Source organism: Larus michahellis, chromosome 7 (assembly GCF_964199755.1).
Source record: "Larus michahellis chromosome 7, bLarMic1.1, whole genome shotgun sequence".
NCBI lineage: Eukaryota > Metazoa > Chordata > Aves > Charadriiformes > Laridae > Larus > Larus michahellis.
Genome location: NC_133902.1, coordinates 26909594 through 26933868, shown reverse-complemented (window position 1 = coordinate 26933868; position 24275 = coordinate 26909594). Strand labels below are relative to the sequence as shown.

General features: G+C 38.1%; 1 protein-coding gene across 4 annotated transcripts; it reads left to right on the top strand.

Moving 5' to 3' along the window:
* Positions 1 to 505: 505 nt before the first annotated feature.
* Positions 506 to 23909, top strand: SF3B1 (splicing factor 3b subunit 1). 4 transcript variants are annotated; one of them, XM_074593508.1, is made up of 25 exons: positions 506 to 639; positions 6610 to 6776; positions 8142 to 8243; positions 8942 to 9056; positions 10890 to 10969; positions 12189 to 12356; positions 12557 to 12791; positions 13584 to 13796; positions 14196 to 14317; positions 14972 to 15169; positions 15261 to 15362; positions 16098 to 16277; positions 16720 to 16806; positions 16935 to 17205; positions 17466 to 17611; positions 17699 to 17845; positions 17982 to 18107; positions 18513 to 18734; positions 18985 to 19167; positions 19263 to 19374; positions 19461 to 19581; positions 19997 to 20128; positions 21009 to 21281; positions 21770 to 21986; positions 23278 to 23909. In XM_074593508.1, the coding sequence occupies exons 1-25, from the start codon at positions 612 to 614 to the stop codon at positions 23434 to 23436; spliced, it is 3906 nt and encodes a 1301-aa protein (XP_074449609.1). In that variant the 5' UTR covers positions 506 to 611; the 3' UTR covers positions 23437 to 23909. The 4 variants fall into 4 exon arrangements, 3 of the variants coding, with proteins under 3 accessions (XP_074449609.1, XP_074449611.1, XP_074449610.1); XM_074593509.1 differs by lacking the exons at positions 506 to 639; positions 6610 to 6776; positions 8142 to 8243; positions 8942 to 9056 and adding an exon at positions 9595 to 10573; XR_012588189.1 differs by lacking the exons at positions 16098 to 16277; positions 16720 to 16806; positions 16935 to 17205; ... (9 more) ...; positions 21770 to 21986; positions 23278 to 23909 and adding an exon at positions 10518 to 10573 and having other exon boundaries at positions 15261 to 15307.
* The last annotated feature ends 366 nt before the right edge of the window (positions 23910 to 24275 follow it).

The window sequence follows — 24275 nt, the reverse complement described above, 5'->3', positions numbered from 1 at the left end:
ATTTACACAGATAAACCCAGACGGTGTGAAAAGACGTGCATCAGCACGGGGACTGTGATCCGCGGGGGTGAGGGAGCGGAGCTGGCTGCACCCCATCCAGATCATCAGCCCCGGCACCACAAATGGCTCAGCCACTTCCGAGGCCTGTCCTGTTCTCCCGGCGCCTGGCGGCCGCTTCTCCCGAGGCCAGCACCTTCTCTCCTGCGGCAGCGGAGGATGCCCTGGCACCCTCCCCGCTGTCAGCCGGCCGCTCCAGGCCCGCGCCGAGCCTCCCCGCCTCAGCCCACAGCGCATCCCGGGCTGTGCCCGTTGCCCTCTCAGCCTGTGCAGGACTGACCGTTACCGGTCACCTCAGCGCCCGCCTCCGTGCCGCTCAGCCGCCCTGCCATTCGCTGGCCGCGCCGTCCATCACGAGGTGGGCGGGGCTTGTCCCCCGGCCCGAAGGACTACCCAAGCGGCTGAGTGACGTCTGTTCGGCGCGCGCACTGCGCTTGCGCCAGTCGCCCGCGGCCCTCAGCCGCGCCTGCGCGCTGAGTTCTCACCGCCCCCCCTTGTAGCGGAAGTGGCGGGGCCGCGCCAGTTCCGCCTCGGCGTTGTTCGCTCTGGACAAAATGGCGAAGATCGCCAAGACCCACGAAGGTAAAAAAACCGAAAAACACCCGTAGTAGCGTCCCCTCTGCATCCGCGCCCTCGGCCGTTGTCTTTCGGCTGCGTTTCTCTCCGACTCCGGGCAGCGTCAGGCCCGGCTCCGCAGGCGGGGGCCGGGCGGGTTCGCCCCGCGGCGGGCGGGCCGGGCCTGTTTGTAATGGCGTCTTCGCTTGTGTCACCGCCATGGCCGGGCCGCCGCCTCCCGCTCGGGGGCTGCGGGGGCGGGGCTGCGGGGGCGAACCTGACTGGAGGGGGGGCTCTCGCTGTCCACGCGTGGGGGGAACGGGTGGCGGTAGCCAGACCCGGGTGGGGGATGAGGGGAGACGGCGTCGGTTAGCTCCGGTTTTGCTGACGGGGCTGGCGGCGCCGCTGGGGCACGGCTCCCTGCCGGGATCCCGCCTGCCGGTACGGAGCCGAGGCCAGGCAGCGCTTCCACGGGAGGCCGCCCGTGGGCCGCTCCTCGCCCCCGCGGCCTTGGTCCCCCCCGCCCCTGGCGCTCGCGTCGAGCCCTCGACAGGCGTTCGGTAAAAATCGCGTGTCCGCCTCCTCGGTTTCACATCGTTAACGTCGATAACACGCGTTTCTTGGCCTGGGTCCGCAGTAAACAGGAGGCCAGAGAGGGAGGGTGTTGCCCGCTGGAAGCCAGGGTGGCCCGAGCTGTTACTAAGCATCGTGTCGCCGTGTGGTGCGTACTGAGAAAAGTGCCCCGAAGGAGGGGAAAAAGCGGTTGTGAGGTCTCAAGCGTTTCAACTGCCATTTTAGCACGAAGACTTCCTGCCGGCTGTGTGTTTACGTAGGAAAACTGGTCTCTGAGCGGTTTAATGAGCGAGGGCTTTCATGGGCAGTATGTTGTTATTCTCGGAGGTGCACTGTGTTCGCTAGTGCTTCCAGCTCTTTACAGCATGAATCAAAGCTTTCTTCTTGGACGATGTCTGTGGCTTGCCCTGCTCTTAAATATCTTCAGGCAAGGCAGAATAATTTTCTGAATTGTACTGCTTCAGTGTTTTTTGCTTTTGTGTTTTTACCCATGTTTCTGTATATGATGGGTGATCTGTTGTGTTTTACACAGCATTTACAGCTGTACACATTTACACACAGAATTTACAGCTGTAATTCACTAATCAAAAACTACCTCTGGACAGTGGTTGTACACTGTGAGGTAGGCAGGAAGCCCAGGTATTCGGTGCTTTTGGGGGTGGTAAGTTTTGCACTGGAAAAAAATTTCAAATGGAGAGGTATTATCTACCGTGGAAGTGAGGTTAAGGTAATCTTTAACACTGCAGATGGAATTTGAGTTTATGGATTAAGAAAAACTTAATTTCACCTTTTTTTTTAATTAAATTTGATTTTTTAGCATTTTAGAACGCTTTTGTAGAATCACAGAAATTGTCTTGTCTTGGGTTTATATGCTGTGACACGCGTAAGGCTTGTGTGAGATACTACCCAAGTGAGTGTTACGCATCACAGTGCTTTGCCTCTCATATTACCTAAAAAGCTTTAAATAATAAAATAATAGAATTTCTGATTGGTTTTTTTTTTTTTAATTAAATTGCTTATATATCGAAGCAAATGATGGTCCATTGAATTTAATGAAGACATTGACGTGCTTCCAGTTGCATGTGTTTTGATTAGTGTTGTATAAGAACAGGTTTTTAAGGGGAGGGTGTAGGTAGTTAAATAAAAAATTATGTATAACTGGGTATGATCTTTCCCAACATGGAGGTATTAGATGAACAGCTTGATTATTTTTCGTCTGAGTTCTTTCTTACTTTTTTCAGTTGCTGACTGATTTTCCAAATTGAGTTGTTTGTTACTAAATTGTCTTAGAAGATTTTTCACATCTTTGTACTGTTTGTTAAGTACTTGTTGATTGATGTGTTCAAGACACAACTTGAAGGAGATCTCAAAACAGTTTGAGATTGTTTCAGTTACATAGCTTAAGGGGGAACTCTTTGTTTTAGGCTAAAGAAAAGTAGAGTTTTAAATGGCGGCTTATAAAGCCTCAATAAAAGCTTGAGTGTTGAATGCTATCGAAGGTAGTTTTAAATTTGCATCAGTTCTTTTCTGGCTCAGAAAAGAACGGAGATCTCCAAACAGAATAGAGAGACATAACATGTATGAGAGTGCTAAAGTAACTAGAAATAGAGCTGCACAGGGCAAGCTAAATGTGCAAAAATGTGATAAGGCATGAAAACACAGGAGCTATTTATGCTTTAAAACAGTGCTTCAGTACAGAGTCTGATTCTTCTTTTTTCATGCTGAATAATTTCTTACAGTGCAAACGTTTCAAGTGGAGCTACACGTATGGTAATGGAGTGTATATTTAGAGAAAGGCTATCATGATCTGGCTATGAGCTGGATTTTCAGTAACTTCAAATTCAAATATGTTGACTTTAATAATATTCAACATCTATGGTATGTTAAAATCAACTGTGCAAGTTAAAGTTACTTCTTTTAAAATACCAAAATATATTAAATCATGTAAAGTACAGAAAAAGGAATAATCACTAGGATACTATCCCCCTCTGCCCCGCCCCCCCCCCCCTTTTTTTTTTTAATTCCACTCCCTTTATTGTTTCTCTGACTGAAGTCTGTTTATGTCCTGGTTGATTAAATCATCAAACACGTACTTTGCTTTACACAATGTATTTTTAAGCTCTGTGATTACTCTTTCTTAATTTGATTTGTATTTAAGTGCTTTGTTATATAGGGTGTGAGCTTGATCAAGGAAGGTAAACACATCTTTAATGTCAAAATAGTCTTTTCCAGCTAAATATGTGATGCTTTCCTAAACTGGCAATCAGGCTACCTCTGGATTCAAACCTTATAGACCTGGTTAAAACGGTTTTATGGCATGTCAAACGCATGTTCTCTTCAGAGTGCTTACTTTAAACTAGGACTTAGAGACTGCATGACATTAGTTGAAAATTTTGGTGGCCGCAAGTGGGGGTTTGTTAACCCTGTAGACTCTATGCAGACTTTCTTTTATGGTATGGTTAACACAGTAGGTTTTTCTGTAAGAAAATGGGAATGCTTCTTAGTCTGCAAACAGTTGTAATTTAAAGGAGAGGGCCAATAATAGATGAGATCTGTAACCTCTTCAGTAAGTATAGCTATTTTTAAAATAAAATGAGAGAACAAGGCCTTAGTATGTAAAGTGTTGGTAAGAATTATTGATAGGAAAATATTTTTTAATTAATGCTTTTGCTGCAGAAATCCCACAGTTGTTTAATAGATTCTGTTGATGGTGGTAGTGGTGGAAGCCTACGCACAAGCAAATCTCTGTGGCCCATCCTGCATGGCAGGGTACTTACTGGTGGGTTGTCTGAGCTGTATGGTCAGGTTGATTCGGTGGACAGATGATGGAAAGGCTTTTGCATTGTAGGCAAGATCTGTAGGCTTTTTTTGTGGTGAAGTTGCTTACAGCTATGGATGCACAATCAGGACTTACTAAAGAGGCAGTGTGTTGTTCTAGTAACTGTTCTTAGGAAATTCGAAACACTGTCATTGTCATAAAAGCGCTTGGTGTTACTAGTGTTGTCCTTGATAGCAGTGGAAGCTTCAGGTATTCGCTTTCACCCAAGTGCTGCATTGCACCAGGCTGCAAGAGGAGTCAGGAACTTGGATCTGTTCTTTGGAAGAAACAGAAATAACTAAAAAAAAAAAAAAGTGAGAAAAGTATTTGAGTTGTATCAGTTCCATAACCATGCCATGGGGCGACTTCACAGAAATGGAATACCTTAGGATGACATTGGTAAACAAGATACATGTGGTATGCCTCTGAAGATGATCAGAGACCTCTGTGGGTGAGACAGGGATCCCTCATTCAGCAGTAGTTTCTTTCGACTGCTTCTCTAGGAAGTAACGTATTGAGGAGCAACGGGTCTTCAGTTCTGGACTCATTGGAGTCCCCTGTGCTGTGCAGGGTTTTAGAGGGAGCTAAATCTACCTGGGGGCAGGATTCAGCAGGTGATCATGGCCAGCAGTGTAAGGCCTTTGTCAGGTTTCGGCTTCTCATGAGTTCAAGGCAGACACCATGAGTTTCTCTAAGGCAGAGGTGACTGTCCAAGTCACCCTTTTCTACATATCTGCAAAAGTTTGATGGAAGCCCTTTAGTGGCTGGAGCAAGATTGTCCTTATCAGCTACCATGATGTGTCTTCTATGCATTAGACCGTTGATGAGTTTAGACACATACTTCTGCTGTTTCTTTCTTTCCCCACTAAACCACTGCAGATTTGCGGTCAGGTTTACTGTGCTTAAAGTGAAGTCAGTGTTTCTGCCAGTCCTGCAGGTTATATATGAACACTTTATCCTGCTATTCTCACTCATAGCTGTGTAGCAAAGATTTGTCAGGTAAAACTATGTGTTCAGTTACCTCTGTAGAAAACATGCCTTTGTACAGTACACCAACCAAAAATCAGCAACCCGCCCACCCCTCTTTATGTCTTAGGTCCAATAATTGGTATTATCAATAATCTTACCATTAAAAAAAAAAGTATTCTAATTTTAATTTTTGCCAGGTTTGTTAGCAGATGTTGTAGTATAGTGTCTTTTGCAAGGTATCTCGGTGGGAAAACCTTGTGAAATCTATTAATCCTGAAAAAGAGAAACGAGCAACAATAGTAAAAAAACTAGTGACTAGTCAAGATTTACGAGTATTTGTGAGTGGAATTTCCTGTAGCTTTTGTAAATTGGCAGATTTCCCTCAAGTTAATGTAGCAGGCAATACCAGCTTAGATAGGAGAGGATGAATCACAGAATTGTTGAGGTTGGAAGGAACTTTTGAGACCATGTAGTCCAACACTCCTGCTCAAGCATGATCCTTGGTATTCCTCCAGCCATGAAATGCAGCTCTTGGGTATTTTTTTGGCCATGAAAACCAATTGTTTGATCTACTGAAATTCCCATTGTATGGATAATTGTCGTTGCATATCTATTGAATCAAATAAAATAAAATTCAGATGGAAACAGTAAAATTTTTTGTGGAGTTAGCTGTACCTTAATATACCTACATCACAACTATATTTGTTGAAGACAGCTGGATTACTGTAACTTGCTTTCTTGTTGCATTACAACAGGTAGGAGGAAAGCATGGTTTAATTTGGTTCCTTGTTTTCTGGGCTAACAAGTTCATGTTCTTTCCAAAAATACCAAATTCCTAAGGTCAAACATGGCCACCAGAGTTAATTAAAGTTAGACCCTAATACGTTAAAAGAATGACAAAGCTCCCATTCGTCCTGTTTGAAGGGTAAGCTTTTATTATCCAGAAGAATAGTAGACTCCTCAAAGATGGTGATGCAGGCAGGAATAGTCATAAGTAAATAACATCTGAGTTGCCAGAGTTTCTAACTTTTTTTTTTTTTTTTGCTAACTTGGTATCCAGTGTCATATTAGAGTTGTTTCTCTTTTTTTTTTTTTTTGTTCAAAGATAATAGAGCTTTGCAATTTGTTTGATAACGCAATACAGTGTGGTTTTGTTAAATGTTCTCAGTTTTGACAACTCATGCAGTAGCTCTTTTGAACAGATTTGTTTAAATTATCAAAATTGGTTTGTTAATTGGTGATAACATTTTGAAAGGCTTTTTTAATGAGAGGATTACATTCGTTGGGAAAGTGTTGGTTAGTGTAGTGTTGAGAAATGTTACTGTGGTGTAAATTACCTTCTCTGTTATCTCTGTTGGAAGATGAGATATATTAGGGTTTGCTTTAGGCCATACAATTGAAGTAGTATGTGCTGGATAATGTTACAACTTAAGGAAAAGTTACTTATGAGTGTGGGTTTTATAGTTTTATGTGTCATATTTGTTTATTTCTTTAGAGATAATCTTTTAAATTCGGTGAAAATCTCTGTTGGCTGTATGTAGTAACACAAGTATTACATTTTGATAGTAACATGAATATTACGTTTTGTGTGTATGTGTAAAAAAGGCCTGATTTTTTTTTTTGTGTCTCTACCCTAGATATTGAAGCACAAATTCGAGAAATTCAAGGGAAGAAGCCTGCTCTTGATGAAGCACAAGGAGTAGGCCTTGATTCCACAGGATATTATGATCAAGAAATTTATGGTGGCAGTGACAGCAGGTTTGCTGGATACGTCACTTCTATTGCAGCAACTGAATTGGAAGACGTAAGTGATTTTATTAATTGTTTGTTTAGGGCATGTATTCTAAGTATTTTGGAATTAATTTTGAGTAATTTTTAACAGCAGTTGCTGAAGTAAAAGCAGTTACTGTCTTTAAAGCCATACTGGGCCAAATATGGCTATCTGGGAAGCTCCTGAGTTCTAAGTCTGGCTTGTACTTCATGAATTGTGCTTTTAAAGTCATGTAGGCCCAAGCAGGAGGCAAGAAGTTGTGGCCTGGCACTTAGTCAGTGTTAGCCTTGACTGGAATAATTAACTTTGTTCTGTTGTTGCTGCCAAGAAGAAAAATTATTGTGAAAAAAAAAATTAATAAGACTTGGGCCAACAAACTCAAGTAACTATTTTAAGGTTCCTATTTCTACTTCATTTCAAATTTCAGAGCAATTTTTGAGAATTGGCTTTTCCACTATATTGTATTCTCCTTATGTCTTCTGCTTGTAGGATTTCTTTGCGTTAATTTCTAATATTAAATATTTGTAGGATTTCTTTGCGTTAATTTCTAATATTAAATATTTGACCATATTTTCTGTTGCAGGAGCAGTCAGAAACTGCAGTTCTGACCATAAATACATAGGCAACTACATATTACACTGAGTGAATTGTATTTTTAAGAGGAAGATTGTTGTGTTCAGTTTAGTACTAGTTGATTTTTGTTTTTTTTTTTTTAGTGATGTACTATGTGTCATTCTCAGACTTCTAAGAATTCTTTAATTAAAAATTTCCACTACAGGGTGTCACTGAAATTAGTTCATAGTTTTAAGAGCAGTTTTTCTCTTGGGTTGCTATAAATTATTGCACAGAAAGTGACCGCTGATATGAGGAAATGGCAAAAGCATCTTGCACATTCTGAATACTTGTTATTGCCATTGTGATTGAGAAGTTATAACTAAATTAACATTAATATATTCCTGAATTTTTGAGAATTGTTTCTGAAGCTTTTTTATAGTGTTATTTATTGAAGCTTTGTTCTATGTCTGGTTGGCTTTTAAGAAAAAGTGGTTTGAATTTCTGTGCACCAGTTTTTGCTGCCAACTGAGGAGCTGTATCAATAGTGCTAATATGAAATACGGACTTTTTGTATAACTAGTGTAGACAGCATACTTGATTGAATGTAGCATATTGCACAATACTTGTCTTGTGAAGAAAAAGATATCTTTTTGGTGATGTGGGTAGGTTTATCTGATTCATCAGTTTAGGAGTAATTAACTATATGAAAAAGCTTCCTAAAATTTGGAGTTAACTATTCTAGTCCATTTTCGTCTTTTCAATGACCACAGTGTGTGAATTTGACATTATTTTATCTAAATATAATAGCAACATGACATATTTGCCATGTCTTTTTACTGACAGGATGATGATGACTACCCTTCTACAAGTTTGCTTGGCCAGAAGAAGCCAGGGTACCATGCTCCAGTGGCATTGCTTAATGACATACCACAATCTACCGAACAGGTACATCTTAATTGAAGGCACAATAAATACTGTTGTAGGTATTGGGGGAAAAAAAGTGTTGAAGTTTTTCGAGATCAGGTCTTGTCTTCTGGAAATACAAGATAGATGTAAAGAGCGATGGTATTTTAATTTTGCTGTAAGCTTTGTTACTGCTTTAGTTTAGAATTCCACAGGGCGATTAAAAATCGGCACTTCTGCATGTAAAAGTAAGGTGGGCATGTATGCAAAACTACTAAAAAATTTTTTTTGGTAGGTCAGATACTTCAAAAATGAAAATAACTGTGAAACTTAATGTCCTTTTTACTTCTATTTTTGTAAAGAAAATATAATGACTTAGGTTTTATATTCTTGGAGCATTTTTCTGTGAAATTCAAAGGCATAGGAAGTAGCATTAGGTCCTCCCACAAAATGAAGGGAAAAGTTTGACAGCATGAAGCACTTTACTAACAAGTGAACAAACTTCTGACAAGAATTTGCTACTTTATTTCATAAGAAATTCCATGTTTAAAAAAAATAATCCGGTTAACAGAAGTAAAATTTATATTAGCATAGTGTTTTGACGTTCCTGCATACTTGAGATTAAAAATAAAGTAGACCTTTTTAGTAATACTAAAAATTAATACAGTCTTATGGTCACCAGACACTTTTCATATTGTTCTTCATGCATAGGTGACTAACAAGCTTTTTTCGGTTTTTAGTATGATCCTTTTGCAGAACACCGTCCTCAAAAGATTGCAGATCGGGAAGATGAGTACAAAAAGCACAGGCGGATGATGATAATTTCCCCTGAGCGTCTTGATCCTTTTGCAGATGGTAATTTATTTTGACTTTCCTATACCCTTTATGAAATTTGTTGTCTTTAATTGTCTTTAGCCCTTTGATTTCTGTTGGCATGCTTATAAACTTAGTTTTGTTTTAAACATCCCCTTTTCATAGAGATTTGGTTGAAAACCTAGATGCCATATTCTTCATCTTTATAATACAAGTTTTCTTTCCAGGTAGAAGGACAAGAAAATAATGAGCCATTGCCATAGAAACACAAAGGGTTAAAGGTTTCTCTTTTCATTTTGTTTTGGGTTGTGCATTATGCTTTGTGTATTGAGTGCTCAAATTCTTTCAGTACCTTGAAAGTTTTCATTCCAAGTCATAGATTTACAGGGTTACTGCTTTTGAAATGCTATTCTCAAAATAGAGCACCTAATTCTTACCATCCTATGTAAACTTAGGTGGTATAGCTAAAGGAAACAAAAGCATATATAAGACTTTGATACTATTTATAGTTCAAGTCTGTTCTGATAATTTTAGAATGCAAGTCAGGAAAAAGGGGTATTAGTGGGTCTGACAGTTTCTTGAGGTGAGTGAGTTTCACATGTGGCAATAAGGTGCCTGTTGGCTTAAAATTAGTAGCTATTTTGCAGGTTTTACAAATTAGAATTTCAGCCTGCATGAATTAATAGGCATATTAATTATTTTACTTGCTTAATTGTAATTGATATAAACATGTATTGTCAGAATTCACAGGCCCATACTAACTGTCCTTAATTTCTTTCCTACAGCAGTACTGCTATATGCCAGTCCTGTCTGCATTCTTAAGGGTGCAGTTCAACACATCCTGTGTAGATTATGGTGAAAAAGTATTCCAAAGGAAAGTCCTATCAAAGCTAGTGTCAGAATGACACAGCCAATTGGGCAATGATCTTCAGCATAGAAATGTTTAAGAAGTTTATTTTTTTCCCTAAATTATAATGCTATAACACTTGTATAGCGAATCTGCACATTTTTCTTAAAGAAAAGTGTTTTTCTTGACAAGTCTCGTTTTCATAAAGTTGGGCTTCTTGTAAAGTGTTTAAAAATTTAATTAACGCAAGATACACAGCATAAAACAACATATGGTATACAAAACCCATTACCTGTGAGTATCATTGTGGTGGTATATGTACTGTATTGCATTCAGCTCCCAATCACAATTGTACCTTGAGAAGAAAAGAGGGGGAAAGTGTCATGAAAGATTTTTTGGGGGTTTTTTGTTTTGGTTCTTATTTTTTTTTAAATGAAGCCCTTTTACAATATGACAGTAGAAGATCTGGGAGACATGTCCAAATTTGTCAAACTTATAAATGGGTCTTTATGGTAAAACATTTTAAACATTACTTAGGTATGCAATAGTTATTTATAGTCAGATAACAACTAGGATTTAACAGCTTACACAAGGTAATGTTTTGAATATAAATATCTTTCCAAAGTGTTACTAATGGTAAAGAGATAATTTTCTAGGCTTCTATTCTGCTGCTTGAAGTCAGAACTGCTGATGGAGACAAAGGCACGAAAGTGTACGTATTCCGGATTAGCAACCCAGGAACCCATCACTTCTGAAGACTCTTAACTGTGTTGTCATTTTATCATTTATATCGGCTTTAAAATATTTGTTTGAAACTGCAGTAGTTATGTTTGTGTTCAAACAGGTTAAATTGATCAGCAAACTGAATAAACGTAAGATACATGTAATTTTAAAAATTTTCAATCAAAAAGTAAAATTAAATGATCATGGAATAATATAATATTAGAGCAGGACAATAGAAGAAGTCAATAGTTTCTGCTTATCCTGTACTCATTGTGCTCCATTCCTGTTGCTGTTCTCTTCCGCAGGAGGGAAGACACCAGATCCTAAAATGAATGCCAGAACATACATGGATGTTATGCGTGAACAACATTTAACAAAAGAAGAGGTGTGTGGAGGGGAGGCTTTTCCACTTGAACTTAGTTTCATTTTACAGCCTTTGAAAGCACGTTAAGAAAGTGGGAATGTAAATTCTCTTGACTTTTTGTCTTGACTTGAAAGTCGTTTTCTTTGCAAAATCTTGTTCTTCATGTTTTGAACATCAGTAGAATTTGAAGATTAACTTTTTCAGAAACATCCGTTTTATACAATACCTAAATAACGGGGGGAGAAATAGTCTCAATATATTTTAATCTGGATTTTTTTTTTATAGCTCTTGGACTTTCTGTTATTAATTTTCTTTCAGAGGATGAGAGACAAAAACTGACGGTCACTGATGGGTATTCGGTGTCAAGAGATGTTTGTTTTTGTGAGCTCTGTGTAAAGGGGATCCAGGGAGGTTTTAAAAGGCTTTTGTTGAAGCTCTTACAACAGATGTTGTACCACTGAGATCTCGTGTAAGGTTGACATTTGGTTTCAAATTAAAAAAAAAAAAGTAAAAGTACGTGCTTTATTCATGGTTATTAAATTCATGACTCATTTTAATAGGTAAGAAGATATTGGTAATATCATCAAATTTCTTCTGTTCCTACAATGCCATCTTGTTAATTGGAGCGAGATCTTGTAGTTCCAGTAGATTTACATCGATTTACCCTACTTGACTTACCTTAATTGAGGAATTAGTTCATAATTTTGACAGTCTTACTGCACTGTTTATGGATGTCTTTTAAGTGCAAAACAGTGTGGGTTAGCGTGCTGTTTTAATAATGCAATCTCAGAATTTTAAATAAGAAATTCAGTGCTTTTTCATGTCATGGGATAAAACTCACATGAATGCATTTTCTAACTGATCCACCTTTATTTTACTAAAGTGGAACTTGTTTGAAATGGATATGGAATGATTTTAAGGCATACATATAAGTGACAGAAACTGATTGCACTCAAAATTCTCTATGTGTTTGTATTTGTTGTAATAATGGCTTTTACAGGAAATGAATTTAAAAAGAGCTTCCCCAAACACGTAGCTGCTCGGTCAGTATAAAAGAATTTGAAAAGAGAATGAGCTTGAAATTAAAACAGTAACTAATTGCATGTTATTTGAACAAAACCTCAAAATATAGCATAAAAAGATATGATACAGCTCTAAAATCTCTTTTAAAGGTGTCATCTGAAGAGGCCTTCTGAGAAAAATCTGTTTCATATGTTTGTCTTTTTGTGCCCTTGAATAGAGGGAGATTAGGCAACAACTAGCTGAAAAAGCTAAAGCTGGAGAGCTTAAAGTCGTCAATGGAGCTGCATCTCAGCCACCTTCAAAACGCAAACGGCGTTGGGATCAGACAGCTGATCAGACTCCTGGTGCTACACCTAAAAAATTATCCAGTTGGGATCAAGCAGAGGTAATAATCCCTGTGTTCATCAGTTTATCTACAGAAGATATTATTGATGCTAATCCTCTTAAATTTCAGAAGTTTCTTACTCTACTAAAGTTTCTTACTCTAAATTTCAGAAGTTTCTTACTCTACTAAAAAAGAGTAACTAGCAATCTTTTACTACATATTAAAAGAGGTATTCATACTTTTGGTTTTGTCTTGTATAGACTCCTGGACACACACCATCTCTGCGATGGGATGAAACTCCAGGCCGTGCAAAGGGTAGCGAAACTCCTGGTGCCACCCCAGGCTCAAAAATATGGGATCCGACTCCCAGCCATACACCAGCAGGAGCCGCAACACCTGGACGGGATACGCCTGGTCATGCAACACCAGGTCATGGAGGTGCCACTTCCAGTGCACGTAAAAACCGATGGGATGAAACACCTAAAACAGAAAGAGGTATTTATGGCGAACTGTAAAGCGCATAATAAGTTTTGGTTGGTTAATTTTACAGGATTTTTTCACCTTAAGTAAACAGTAGACTCGGAAGTCGGGCAAGAAGTAATTGTATTCTGACATCTAGTGGTTGATGTGAAGTGATGTTTTTGTCTGAGTAACATTGAGTTCTGGCTGTTAGCTGAATTCAATCTGTGAAAGCAGCTTGGCTCAAAAATTGAATCAAATTTTTGTGGTATATTTAGTGACTGCTGCAGGTTGGGATTTTAATGGGTAAAGTACATAGTAAAGGAGGTCATGTTGAATTGCCTTTTGTGATATGTTTGTGTGGTGGTTTTGAGCTGTTAAATTTTTTTGAAGTGATGAGCATTAAAACAAATTTGGGAAGCATTTGCGCACCTGCCTAATTTGAATTAGGCGTATGTGTCAGAGAGCAATGAAACACCGTTGTTCCTTAATGTTTTTACCAAGGGAGTACGTGGAGTACTTTGTCCAATTTCTAGAGTATCTCTTGTATTTTTTAGAATTTTTTCTATTTATGACAAGATTCAGCTAGAAGATGATGTACTTGTTTTCATAAAATGAAGTTCTATGGATGTTTTTAGTGTAATGTCTGTGTTTTTTCAGTGTTCATGAAAGTAGTCTTTACTTCTTGCCTAGTGTATTTGTTTGTTTGATACTTGTTCGTTTGTGTAGAAATGAGGTCGAGATATTGAAAATGGGTTTGGATATTGATACTGTGGTTGGAGTATATGCTGTTCAGCTTTCTGCAAAAATTGTCTTGTTTTTCTGTAGATACGCCGGGACATGGCAGTGGATGGGCTGAGACACCTCGTACAGATCGAGGTGGTGACTCCATTGGTGAGACACCAACCCCAGGAGCAAGTAAAAGAAAGTCACGATGGGATGAAACACCTGCTAGCCAGATGGGCGGCAGCACTCCTGTTCTGACACCTGGCAAAACACCCATTGGTACACCAGCTATGAACATGGCAACTCCTACACCAGGTAGGCCCAGTCCATTCTCTAAGGCTTCACTTCCTTCTGTGGAAATGGAAGCATTTACCTTTATATTGCATTTTGAAATAGACTTCTGCCTAACACGTTCTCCTCCTGTATGAAAACAGTCAGTATATGCTCAGTTTACCATTTTTAATGCCCGTGGCAGCTCAGTTCTGTAGGGGGAATCGAGACTAAGGTTATATGTCAGTTCCTGTTCAGTTTAGTTGGTGAAAAATGATAAAAGGCTCTCTAAAAGTTTGATATCTTAATGGCTACAGATTTCAAGTACTATGGAAACTTTGGCTCAGGAGAGCATTTAATGGTTAAGTAAACAAGTCATCTCCTGCATGCAGAAGATAATTTTTTAAAATCCTTTAAAAATTTTTTTTATTAATTTGAGTATAGGTCATATCATGAGCATGACTCCAGAACAGCTGCAGGCTTGGCGTTGGGAAAGGGAAATTGATGAGAGAAACAGACCACTTTCTGATGAAGAGTTGGATGCTATGTTTCCAGAAGGATATAAGGTAATTTATATGGATTAAAATACAGGAGACCATGATGGTTTTTTTTTCTGCTAGGGGACACTGAATTTTATGGGTTTTTTTAACCCAAGTTTTCCCAGAAGTAAAATGTTTCACATTAAGTATTGATTACTGATTGTAGACATTTGTTCGATTTCGTTGCTGATTTATTGTAAATCCATTAGAAAGGGAGAGCTGAAGGCGATATCAAAGGCCAGGTGCTCCTCTGCTTCTCAATGTTGGGAATGCCTGTCAAGGCCAGAAATGAGCTCTGAATGGACTGATAAAAATACTGTGTCCTGATGTGTAAAAACATAGAAGAAAGTCAAAAATTCTAAGTCAGCAAGTATGCTGTGTTGATACAGATATTGAAGTGCTTCTTTAATACTTTGTAAAGAGACTTCAAAGTTTATTACCCAAGCTCTCAGCAATGGAAGTGAGCTTTCTTAGGAAATAACATCGGTACAGGATAAGCATGAATACAGACTGTCATCGTCAATTAACTTGTATTGCTGTGAACGTGGGATCTAAAGTATGCGATAACACTCGCACAAATCCCCAAACAAGTAAAACAGAAGTTTCATGATGTTTTGTATCTGATGCCTTCCTCTCTTTGTATCTGTTGTGATAAGTTACATTTTGTTTGTTCTTCTGTAGGTTCTTCCCCCACCAGCTGGTTATGTACCTATTCGCACTCCAGCTCGTAAGCTTACAGCAACTCCGACACCTTTGGGTGGTATGACTGGATTCCACATGCAGACAGAAGACCGGACTATGAAGAGTGTTAATGACCAGCCCTCTGGCAATCTTCCATTCTTAAAACCAGATGATATCCAATACTTTGATAAACTGCTGGTAAGTGAGATTTCATTCATTCTGATTAAAGTTTCCTGATTTCTTTTGAATATGTAGCAATGCTTTTTTATTTGTCTGTAATTATTTGTAGGTTGATGTTGATGAATCAACTTTGAGTCCTGAAGAACAGAAGGAGAGAAAAATAATGAAATTACTTTTGAAAATAAAGAATGGCACACCTCCCATGAGAAAGGTAAGATGAATTGTCGGGTGCATTTATGTAATTCCATTTTTTAGAAAATCTGCATTTGTTTTCAGTTTTAGTTTCAGTTGCCCATGGGATTCTCTTTAAGATAATATCCTAAACTTTTGTATCTGTTTAGTGCTTTCTTCCTCTTCTACATCTGTTTGGCTCTTTGTCATTCCATGTAATTTAGTATTGCTGCTCTTTGTACAGTAATGTCAGTCACTAAATAATATATGGCTTATATATTTTTTTCTTTTTTACAGTTATGAGAAAATAGATTTATAGTGCTTTTTGCTTACAGGGCTTTGTAATTTTCTAGATTGTGCTGCTTCCACTCAAATTAGCAGTGTAGCTCTTAGTTAAGTTTCAGCATTACACATTTTGCAATACTTCAGCAGTCTTTTCTGCACAGTTTTCTGCAAATTGATCATAATACCAAGCTGACTGGATGCAAGTAAGTGCTGTACAAGCTACTTTTTAGATGGAGCCATTCTTAATGTTAGACCAGAAGGATTTTTTTTTTAAATTGAACATCTGGAAGCTAACATCAGGGTGTTTCGCATTCATTTTTAAACAGATCAGTGTAAAATTGTTTGAAGTAGTTTTGCAGTGGTAGGAGCAAGTATTTTGAAGCTTATGGTTACAGTGAATTATGTTTTAACTTGGTTATTGTCTACCTGTTTTGTGCTTGTCCAGTGTTGTTTCCTTAGTTTAACTGATAAGCTGTTTGGTTTTGTTTAGGCTGCATTGAGACAAATTACTGATAAAGCTCGGGAATTTGGAGCAGGGCCGTTGTTTAATCAGATTCTGCCCCTGCTCATGTCACCGACACTTGAAGATCAGGAGCGTCACTTGCTTGTCAAAGTCATCGACAGGATTCTTTACAAACTGGATGACTTGGTCCGACCATATGTCCACAAGGTCTGTTGAAGTTTACTATTTCATCTTTGACTTGCATTTTCTGATCATTGCTGGGCGAAGTGTATATTTTATTTGCATATCAGAAGAGGATGATACCATGTTTTTTTAACTTAATTTGCTTTCATATTTCTTCTTAAACCAAAATTTAAGTTCTTGTAGTGTAATCAGAGTGTGGGCTTTGTAGTATTAAGGCATAATGTAAAAATGTCATATGCACATATTGGGTTGGGAAAGGGGATCTGATCGGATCTAGGCAGTGTCTCTGGGACAGATCCTTTAGAGACAGAGCTGTAAAAACAGCATAATAGACTCAGTTTTTTTCCAGTCATCGTGAAGCTTTAAGCTTGGATCAATAGAATCATTTCTGTTGGAATCCAGTAGGGCCAGAAATACTACTAAAAGTATTAATGGAAGGAAATATTAATTTGTTAATCTTCTTCAGATCCTTGTTGTCATTGAACCGCTGCTGATTGATGAAGACTACTATGCTAGAGTGGAAGGCAGAGAAATCATTTCAAACTTGGCTAAGGTAAAGTTCTGTCCTTCATTGAGGCATCAAGTTATCTTACATATAACTGCGTGTTTGTAGGCATGGCAGAAGAATTAACTGTGCTGTTCATAAATCCAATTGGTATGTTTTGTATGTTTTTCCTTCAGGCTGCTGGTTTGGCAACAATGATCTCCACAATGCGACCTGATATTGATAACATGGATGAATATGTCCGAAATACAACAGCTCGAGCCTTTGCTGTTGTTGCCTCTGCTTTGGGCATTCCTTCCCTGTTACCCTTCTTGAAAGCTGTGTGTAAAAGCAAAAAGTCCTGGCAAGCTAGGCACACTGGCATCAAGATTGTACAGCAGATTGCTATTCTTATGGGTTGTGCTATCTTGCCTCATCTCAGGAGCTTGGTTGAAATTATTGAACATGGTAAGTTCTGCTCTCCCAGGCAAAGATACTTTTTTTCAATTCACTTTATGTTTGGGGAAAATTTTCATACCCCAGTGAGGCACAGTGGTAGTAAGGTCCTTGTTTTGTGTGTTCTTTTGAGAAACAGTTCAGCTGACTCTGAAAGAGGAATAGTGGTTCAGTTTTCCTGAAAATAAGTTAGTCCTTTTTATACTGCCGCTCTGTTTTTGTTATTTTGAACTTATGTCACAAGAAGTGTATTAAACGCTATTCTCTTGCAGGTCTGGTGGATGAGCAGCAGAAAGTTCGCACCATCAGTGCTTTGGCTATTGCTGCTTTGGCTGAGGCAGCTACCCCCTATGGTATTGAGTCATTTGATTCTGTTCTGAAGCCTTTATGGAAGGGTATACGTCAACACAGAGGAAAGGTATATCTAAAATACTTTCTTTAATTTAACTGAAATGGATGTATATCTTCTGTAACTCATTAGAGACATATTTCTGCATTTAAATAGGGTTTGGCTGCGTTTTTGAAGGCTATTGGTTACCTGATTCCACTCATGGATGCTGAGTATGCAAACTATTATACCAGAGAAGTCATGCTTATCCTTATCAGAGAGTTCCAGTCTCCTGATGAAGAGATGAAAAAAATTGTGTTGAAGGTATGTCAGAATGATTGTTTAGCATTAATATTGAATATGTATATTTTTCCTTTTCTTACAAAAAAACAAACCAAAAAGAAAGCCCACCCCAAACCCTGCACAGAATTAAAATTGTTGGATTTTTATTTCCTATCAGGTGGTAAAGCAATGTTGTGGTACGGATGGTGTGGAAGCAAACTATATTAAAACAGAAATCTTGCCACCTTTTTTCAAACACTTCTGGCAGCACAGAATGGCATTGGACAGAAGAAATTACAGACAGGTATTTTTTTTTCTTAGTTGGAATATTATTTAAAGTGGAACAAAATCCACATTAGAATGTTCATTCAGGCTAGATGCTTAATTTTGTCTTGTATGTCCTGAAAATGAATTTTGTTTGGACTAGTGATTCAGAAGTTGCATAGCTAGAAGATTCACGGGTTCTTAGGAGGCTATCAAGACATTTTACATCTGTGAATACGAGTCTACATCAGTTGCAAGGTGGGGCAGTTCACCCCATTTGTGTTGTTTAAAACATTGGATGATTATTCTAAAGGTAAAAACAGTTGTTTGTAGTGGACTTAACATGCATGATGCTGTTTCTCCTCTTCAGACTAGGGAAATTGTTTTCAAGTTGTAGAAAGTAGATTTTAACAATGCCTGCTTACCTAACATTTGTATATTTCAGTTGGTTGATACAACTGTGGAGCTGGCAAATAAAGTTGGAGCAGCAGAAATTATTTCTAGAATTGTGGATGATCTGAAAGATGAGGCTGAGCAGTACAGGAAAATGGTCATGGAAACAATTGAGAAGATAATGGGAAATCTGGGAGCTGCAGACATTGATCATAAACTGGAAGAACAACTTATTGATGGTATCTTGTACGCCTTCCAGGAACAGACCACAGAGGTATGGCCAAGGGTATTATGTATTTGGCTCACTTTAATTGTAAGCCAGCTCACTGTTAGTTATACAGAAATGTATGTTTCTAAGTTAGATTTTTAGAATTCTTTTTTAGGTGTCAGTGCTCCTATCAATGAACTCCAGAAACGAGCTCTGGAATGTTAGCATTTTAATAGCAGTTTTAGATGATGTCAGCTTTAGTTAAAATGTAGTGTTCTTGTTGGTCTGATTTTCCTTTGTTGTTTTTTACACTCAGGATTCTGTGATGCTGAATGGTTTTGGCACAGTGGTTAATGCTCTGGGCAAAAGAGTAAAACCCTACTTGCCACAAATCTGTGGTACAGTTTTGTGGCGTTTGAACAACAAATCAGCTAAAGTTAGGCAACAGGCTGCTGACCTGATCTCTCGTACTGCAGTTGTCATGAAGACTTGTCAAGAGGTATGGTGTTGACTTCTACCAAGTTTGCTGTAGTATGTCATAGTAATGAGAGGGGGAAAAAAAATTAACTTCTGGATCTTTTTACTTGCTTGTAGGAAAAACTGATGGGACACTTGGGTGTTGTGCTGTATGAGTACCTGGGTGAAGAATATCCCGAAGTACTGGGCAGCATACTTGGAGCACTTAAGGCTATTGTGAATGTTATAGGTACGTTTGTGTATTGATAACATGGCTGTCCAAGAGCACAATGAAAAGGCATTATAAAACTAAATATGCCTCTTTGATTTCAATAGGTATGCACAAGATGACACCACCAATCAAAGATCTGCTGCCACGACTTACACCTATTTTGAAGAACAGACATGAGAAAGTACAGGAAAACTGTATTGATCTTGTTGGGCGTATTGCAGACAGGTAAGCTGACTAATGATAAAATATTTGACCCTCTGTGTGGGCAAGTATTGTAGCAAAAGCTAAAATTGAGTACCAGCTTTTATCTGGGTATTTATTGTTGTATCTTGTTATTTCTTAAGTTGTGCACGAAGCTTAAGATGAGATATTTAGTAGACAGTCTATGGAACGCATTATAACTATATTATTTTGCAAACACTTTGTAAGACGTATGTTGTCCACTTATGCACACTTAGAATGCACACAATATAATAAATTTTGATACATTGTAAACCAGTGAGGATCTAATGTTAACAGATGCCTAATGGAGGAAATTGCTTAAGCAGTATACCTTTATTGATAGCAAATTAATAGGTGCTGCAGTTTATGTGGTTTTACTAACATCACTGAAGAGGTAACTCATTTTATTCTCTTTCAGAGGTGCAGAATATGTTTCTGCAAGAGAATGGATGAGGATCTGCTTTGAATTGCTTGAATTATTAAAAGCTCACAAGAAGGCTATCCGAAGAGCCACAGTGAACACTTTTGGTTATATTGCAAAAGCTATTGGGTGAGTTGTTTTAATGCTAATCTGCTTCTACACACAGTTACTTAACGTGATGGTTGTGAGTTTTCTGGTGAGAAATATTCTGACCTCTCTACATTTAACATGGTAAATGCGTAGACTTGATTTTACTCATTTTGTAGAAGGAGAATACAGACACCTATTCTACATTAGCATGGGGTGCTGCACTTAGGAACTAAACTTGAAGACTAGCAAGGTTAGACTAATTTGGTAGTAAGGGCTGTTTGTCTCATGGATTTTTGATACCGTGGTATGCATTCAGACCCTCTCTGTATTCTTTTATAAGCTCTCCTTTAAGTACTCAATCTCTCTTCTCTTCTTTTTCCCCAAATTAATACTTTTATTGATTTGCAAAGGATTTTCTTGCCACTAAGGTGTTACTGCGTATTGGCAGATTATAGAAAGAAGCACAGTTCCCATCTTTATGCATATTCTTAAATAAGTGACTGATTACTGACTTAATGTACATACAGTACGTAACGAAGGAATGCCATAACTGCATTTATCTATACAGGGCATTGCCTATTTCTGTCAATGTGTGTGGTTTTATACGACTTTGTAATTACCTGTGGGATCAGAGTAATAGTGGGGAGGCTACTGCTATCCTCCAGAGTTTACAAGAGGAAGAACAGAAGGCAGGAAAAAAGCTAAGTCTACAGAAAGTAAAAAACGTTGGTTATGAAAATAAGATTGTGCGGTTGCTTAAGCTGGTTTACAGTTTTGGGGCTTACGTTGTTTCCTAGTTACCTAAACTTTTTTGAGGGCTAGGCCATGCTTTTCTGCCACTTGCTGTTTGAAACTCAACTTATTTTATCCAAATTCTCACTGAATCTGTTGACGTGGATGTGCATGTTATCTCTTCCAGACCTCACGATGTATTGGCTACACTGCTAAACAACTTGAAAGTACAGGAAAGGCAGAACAGAGTATGTACTACAGTAGCAATTGCTATTGTAGCTGAAACATGCTCACCTTTCACAGTGCTGCCTGCACTCATGAATGAATACAGAGTTCCAGAACTGAATGTCCAGAATGGTGTGTTAAAATCTCTTTCTTTCCTGTTTGAATACATTGGCGAGATGGGAAAAGATTACATCTACGCTGTTACACCGTTGCTTGAAGATGCTTTAATGGACAGGTGAGTGCACTACTTTCTATCAGTTAGCCATACAGTTACAGTTAGTCATATATTTTAAGTATATAGCTAGGTCTTAACGATAGCAAATACGCGTATTGTCCTTATTTGCTAAAGATGTTAAGAGACCAGCATAATTTGGAAGCCATTGTCTGCAAATAATTCATATTATATACCCCTATTTTACTAATACTTTTGAATATTAAAATGATACAAGCATCTTAAGTGAGCCAAGACTTCTTACATTCAAACTGCTTTTGATAACTTCTATTGTTAGTACTTTGGCTGTGGAATTAAGAGTGCAGTAATTTATCAGAAAACTCATCTTTTTTCAATTTACTGATTTTTGTTACTCTGCCTCTTGCTGTCAGTCAATATGGTTAAAAGTATATATTAGTGCTTTAAAAAAAAAGTGTTACTGAAATATTACGCTTGTCCAATCATGTTGCTTCTAAGTATGATTTATTAACAGCCCATTGATCTCTTTGCAGGGATCTTGTACACAGACAAACAGCCAGTGCCGTGGTGCAACATATGTCTCTTGGTGTTTATGGGTTTGGCTGTGAAGACTCTCTTAATCATTTGTTAAATTACGTATGGCCTAATGTGTTTGAAACCTCTCCTCACGTCATTCAGGCAGTTATGGGGGCTCTGGAAGGCCTCAGAGTTGCTATCGGTCCCTGCAGAATGCTGCAGTATTGTTTACAGGTATGTCCTTGTGTTTGCTGGGATAGCAGAGACAGCAATTATCAGGCAGGACTTCTTTCCAGGAGACAAAAAAGTCAACTGAAGATGACTTGCAGCAAAGGAAAAGTGTGGCTTTTTGTCTCTATTAAAGTATTCTTTAAACATGCCATTCTGTACCAAGGATTTCAATAATTGAAATATGTGGTAAACAGAGATTTTGGTATAGTGAAGATAGCTGATTACATTGAGGGACTTGCATAGAAGTGGCACTTCACTTAGAATACGAATTGGCTAAAATATCCTGGCATTCTAACTTGTAAAATGGAAGCATCTCACAAATTTTGAGGACACTAATGACTGGGGAATAAACTAATAGTGCAAGGGATTATGAGAGCAACTAACAAGTAAGATAAATGAATGAGTATAGGCTTAATATTGAATCAACATTATTTGTCATTAGCTGAGAAAAATACTAAGACGTTTAAAACTGTGCAAGAGGGAAGCACTAGAAACCAGTGCTTTGATCAGAATTTATACCATTACATCAACACTAGTCAGCTCAGCTTCTGTAAATGTGTATGTGGTGGTAAAATCTTGAAGGCTCCTTTTCTGGGTAATTGCACATAACAATTCTTGCTGCATTGGCTATAGAATCCAAACTCGCATAACTAGTGGGAAGCAAGGATGAATATAATGCAGATCCATGTAGAGAAGGTGTGACAGCATTTTATTATTTGCAGATACGGAATTTCACTGTGATTTCATTGTGTGTTATTTTTTTTTATGTGGGGGGCATCAGCATAAAGATGACATGAATAGGACGGTGAAAAAGTCTCTTGCACAGTATAGTTTTTTGCAAATACTAATTGTATATTCTTATTATATAGAACTTTTTCTAGAGCTTTCATATTCTGCTCTTTTTTTTAATAGTAGTTTATCTAATGTATTCCTATCTAGCACTTTCTGCACAAATCACAATTAGCAGAACCGAAGATAAGACTTAGTTGAAACTAAATACACTGCAGCAGGTTTTAATTTTTATTTTAAAAGAATACAGAATGAGAAATAAATTCAGTGAAATTTCTCCCTGCAGAAAAAAAAGATAAGAAACTGTCTCTATATAACACTTTGTTACTACTTGCTAGTTTAGATAGTCAGAAAAATTGGGAACGACGCATCTAGCGTACCTTCTTTGTTATAAGTAGTGTTAGTTACTATAATTGCTTTTTAAAATGCTTATTGTGCAAAACTTGTCTGTTACTGAATTTAATCCTTAAGCTTTTAACAAACTCTGTTCTGTTCTGTTTTCTAGGGTTTGTTTCACCCTGCCAGGAAAGTCAGAGATGTTTATTGGAAGATCTATAATTCAATCTACATCGGATCACAGGATGCTCTGATAGCACATTATCCAAGAATTTATAACGATGAAAAGAACACCTATATTCGCTATGAACTTGATTACATCTTATAATCTTCTTGTTCCATTGTTTGTGTTTAATGCACAGCTGTTCTTCAATTAAACGCTTCAGATTTGATGATGTAAAATTTTAAAATATTGGAGATCAGTATAGAGCTGGTCAGAGGCAGAGCTAGGAATCCAGTAGCATGATTTTTTTAAATATGTCCTTGTTTTTTGATGTTAAACAGTTAAAGCCAGTAGTGACCAAGAAAACAGTGATTACAATGTACTGGAGGGATTTTGTTTCGGATTCATCTTTATGAAGATTTAGATTTCATTCCTTGTGTTTAAAGGGGAAGTTTATTTGAGAAATAAACATTTGTGTATAAAAACTAATTTGTGTGTGGTTTTTGGACAGGGGGCTTGTAAAACGAGTCCCTTTGGTTTAAGTATTTGTTCATGTAATAAATAGGTGGCATAAAACATTTTAACCCTTTTTGTCATCCCTTAGCTTTTGAATAAATAAGAAAAACGTACAAACTGTAGTTAATGTGTGTATCTTTGTCATGCAATAATGCAGCTGTAGTCTGGCTGATGGTTGTAGTAGTGGCAGTTTATTTTCATGGAAATCGTACTGTTTAATTGCTTCTTCCTGTTTTTGCTTCACCCACACTATCCTGGTTGTGGGGGTGGGTTAGCTTGTTAAATTTTCAGAAGTTAAGCAGATTATTGTAAATGGTATATGTAAAATCAGTTGCGCAAATTATGCGTATTGATCATATTTAGTATGTTTTTTAGCATGTATGGCTGTATAAAAAGCCAAATAATATTTATAGGCCATGCTATAATTACTATAAAGAGCTAGGAAGGTAATGTCCCCGGCACCAGAGATGAGGCAATTTCTAAGAGTG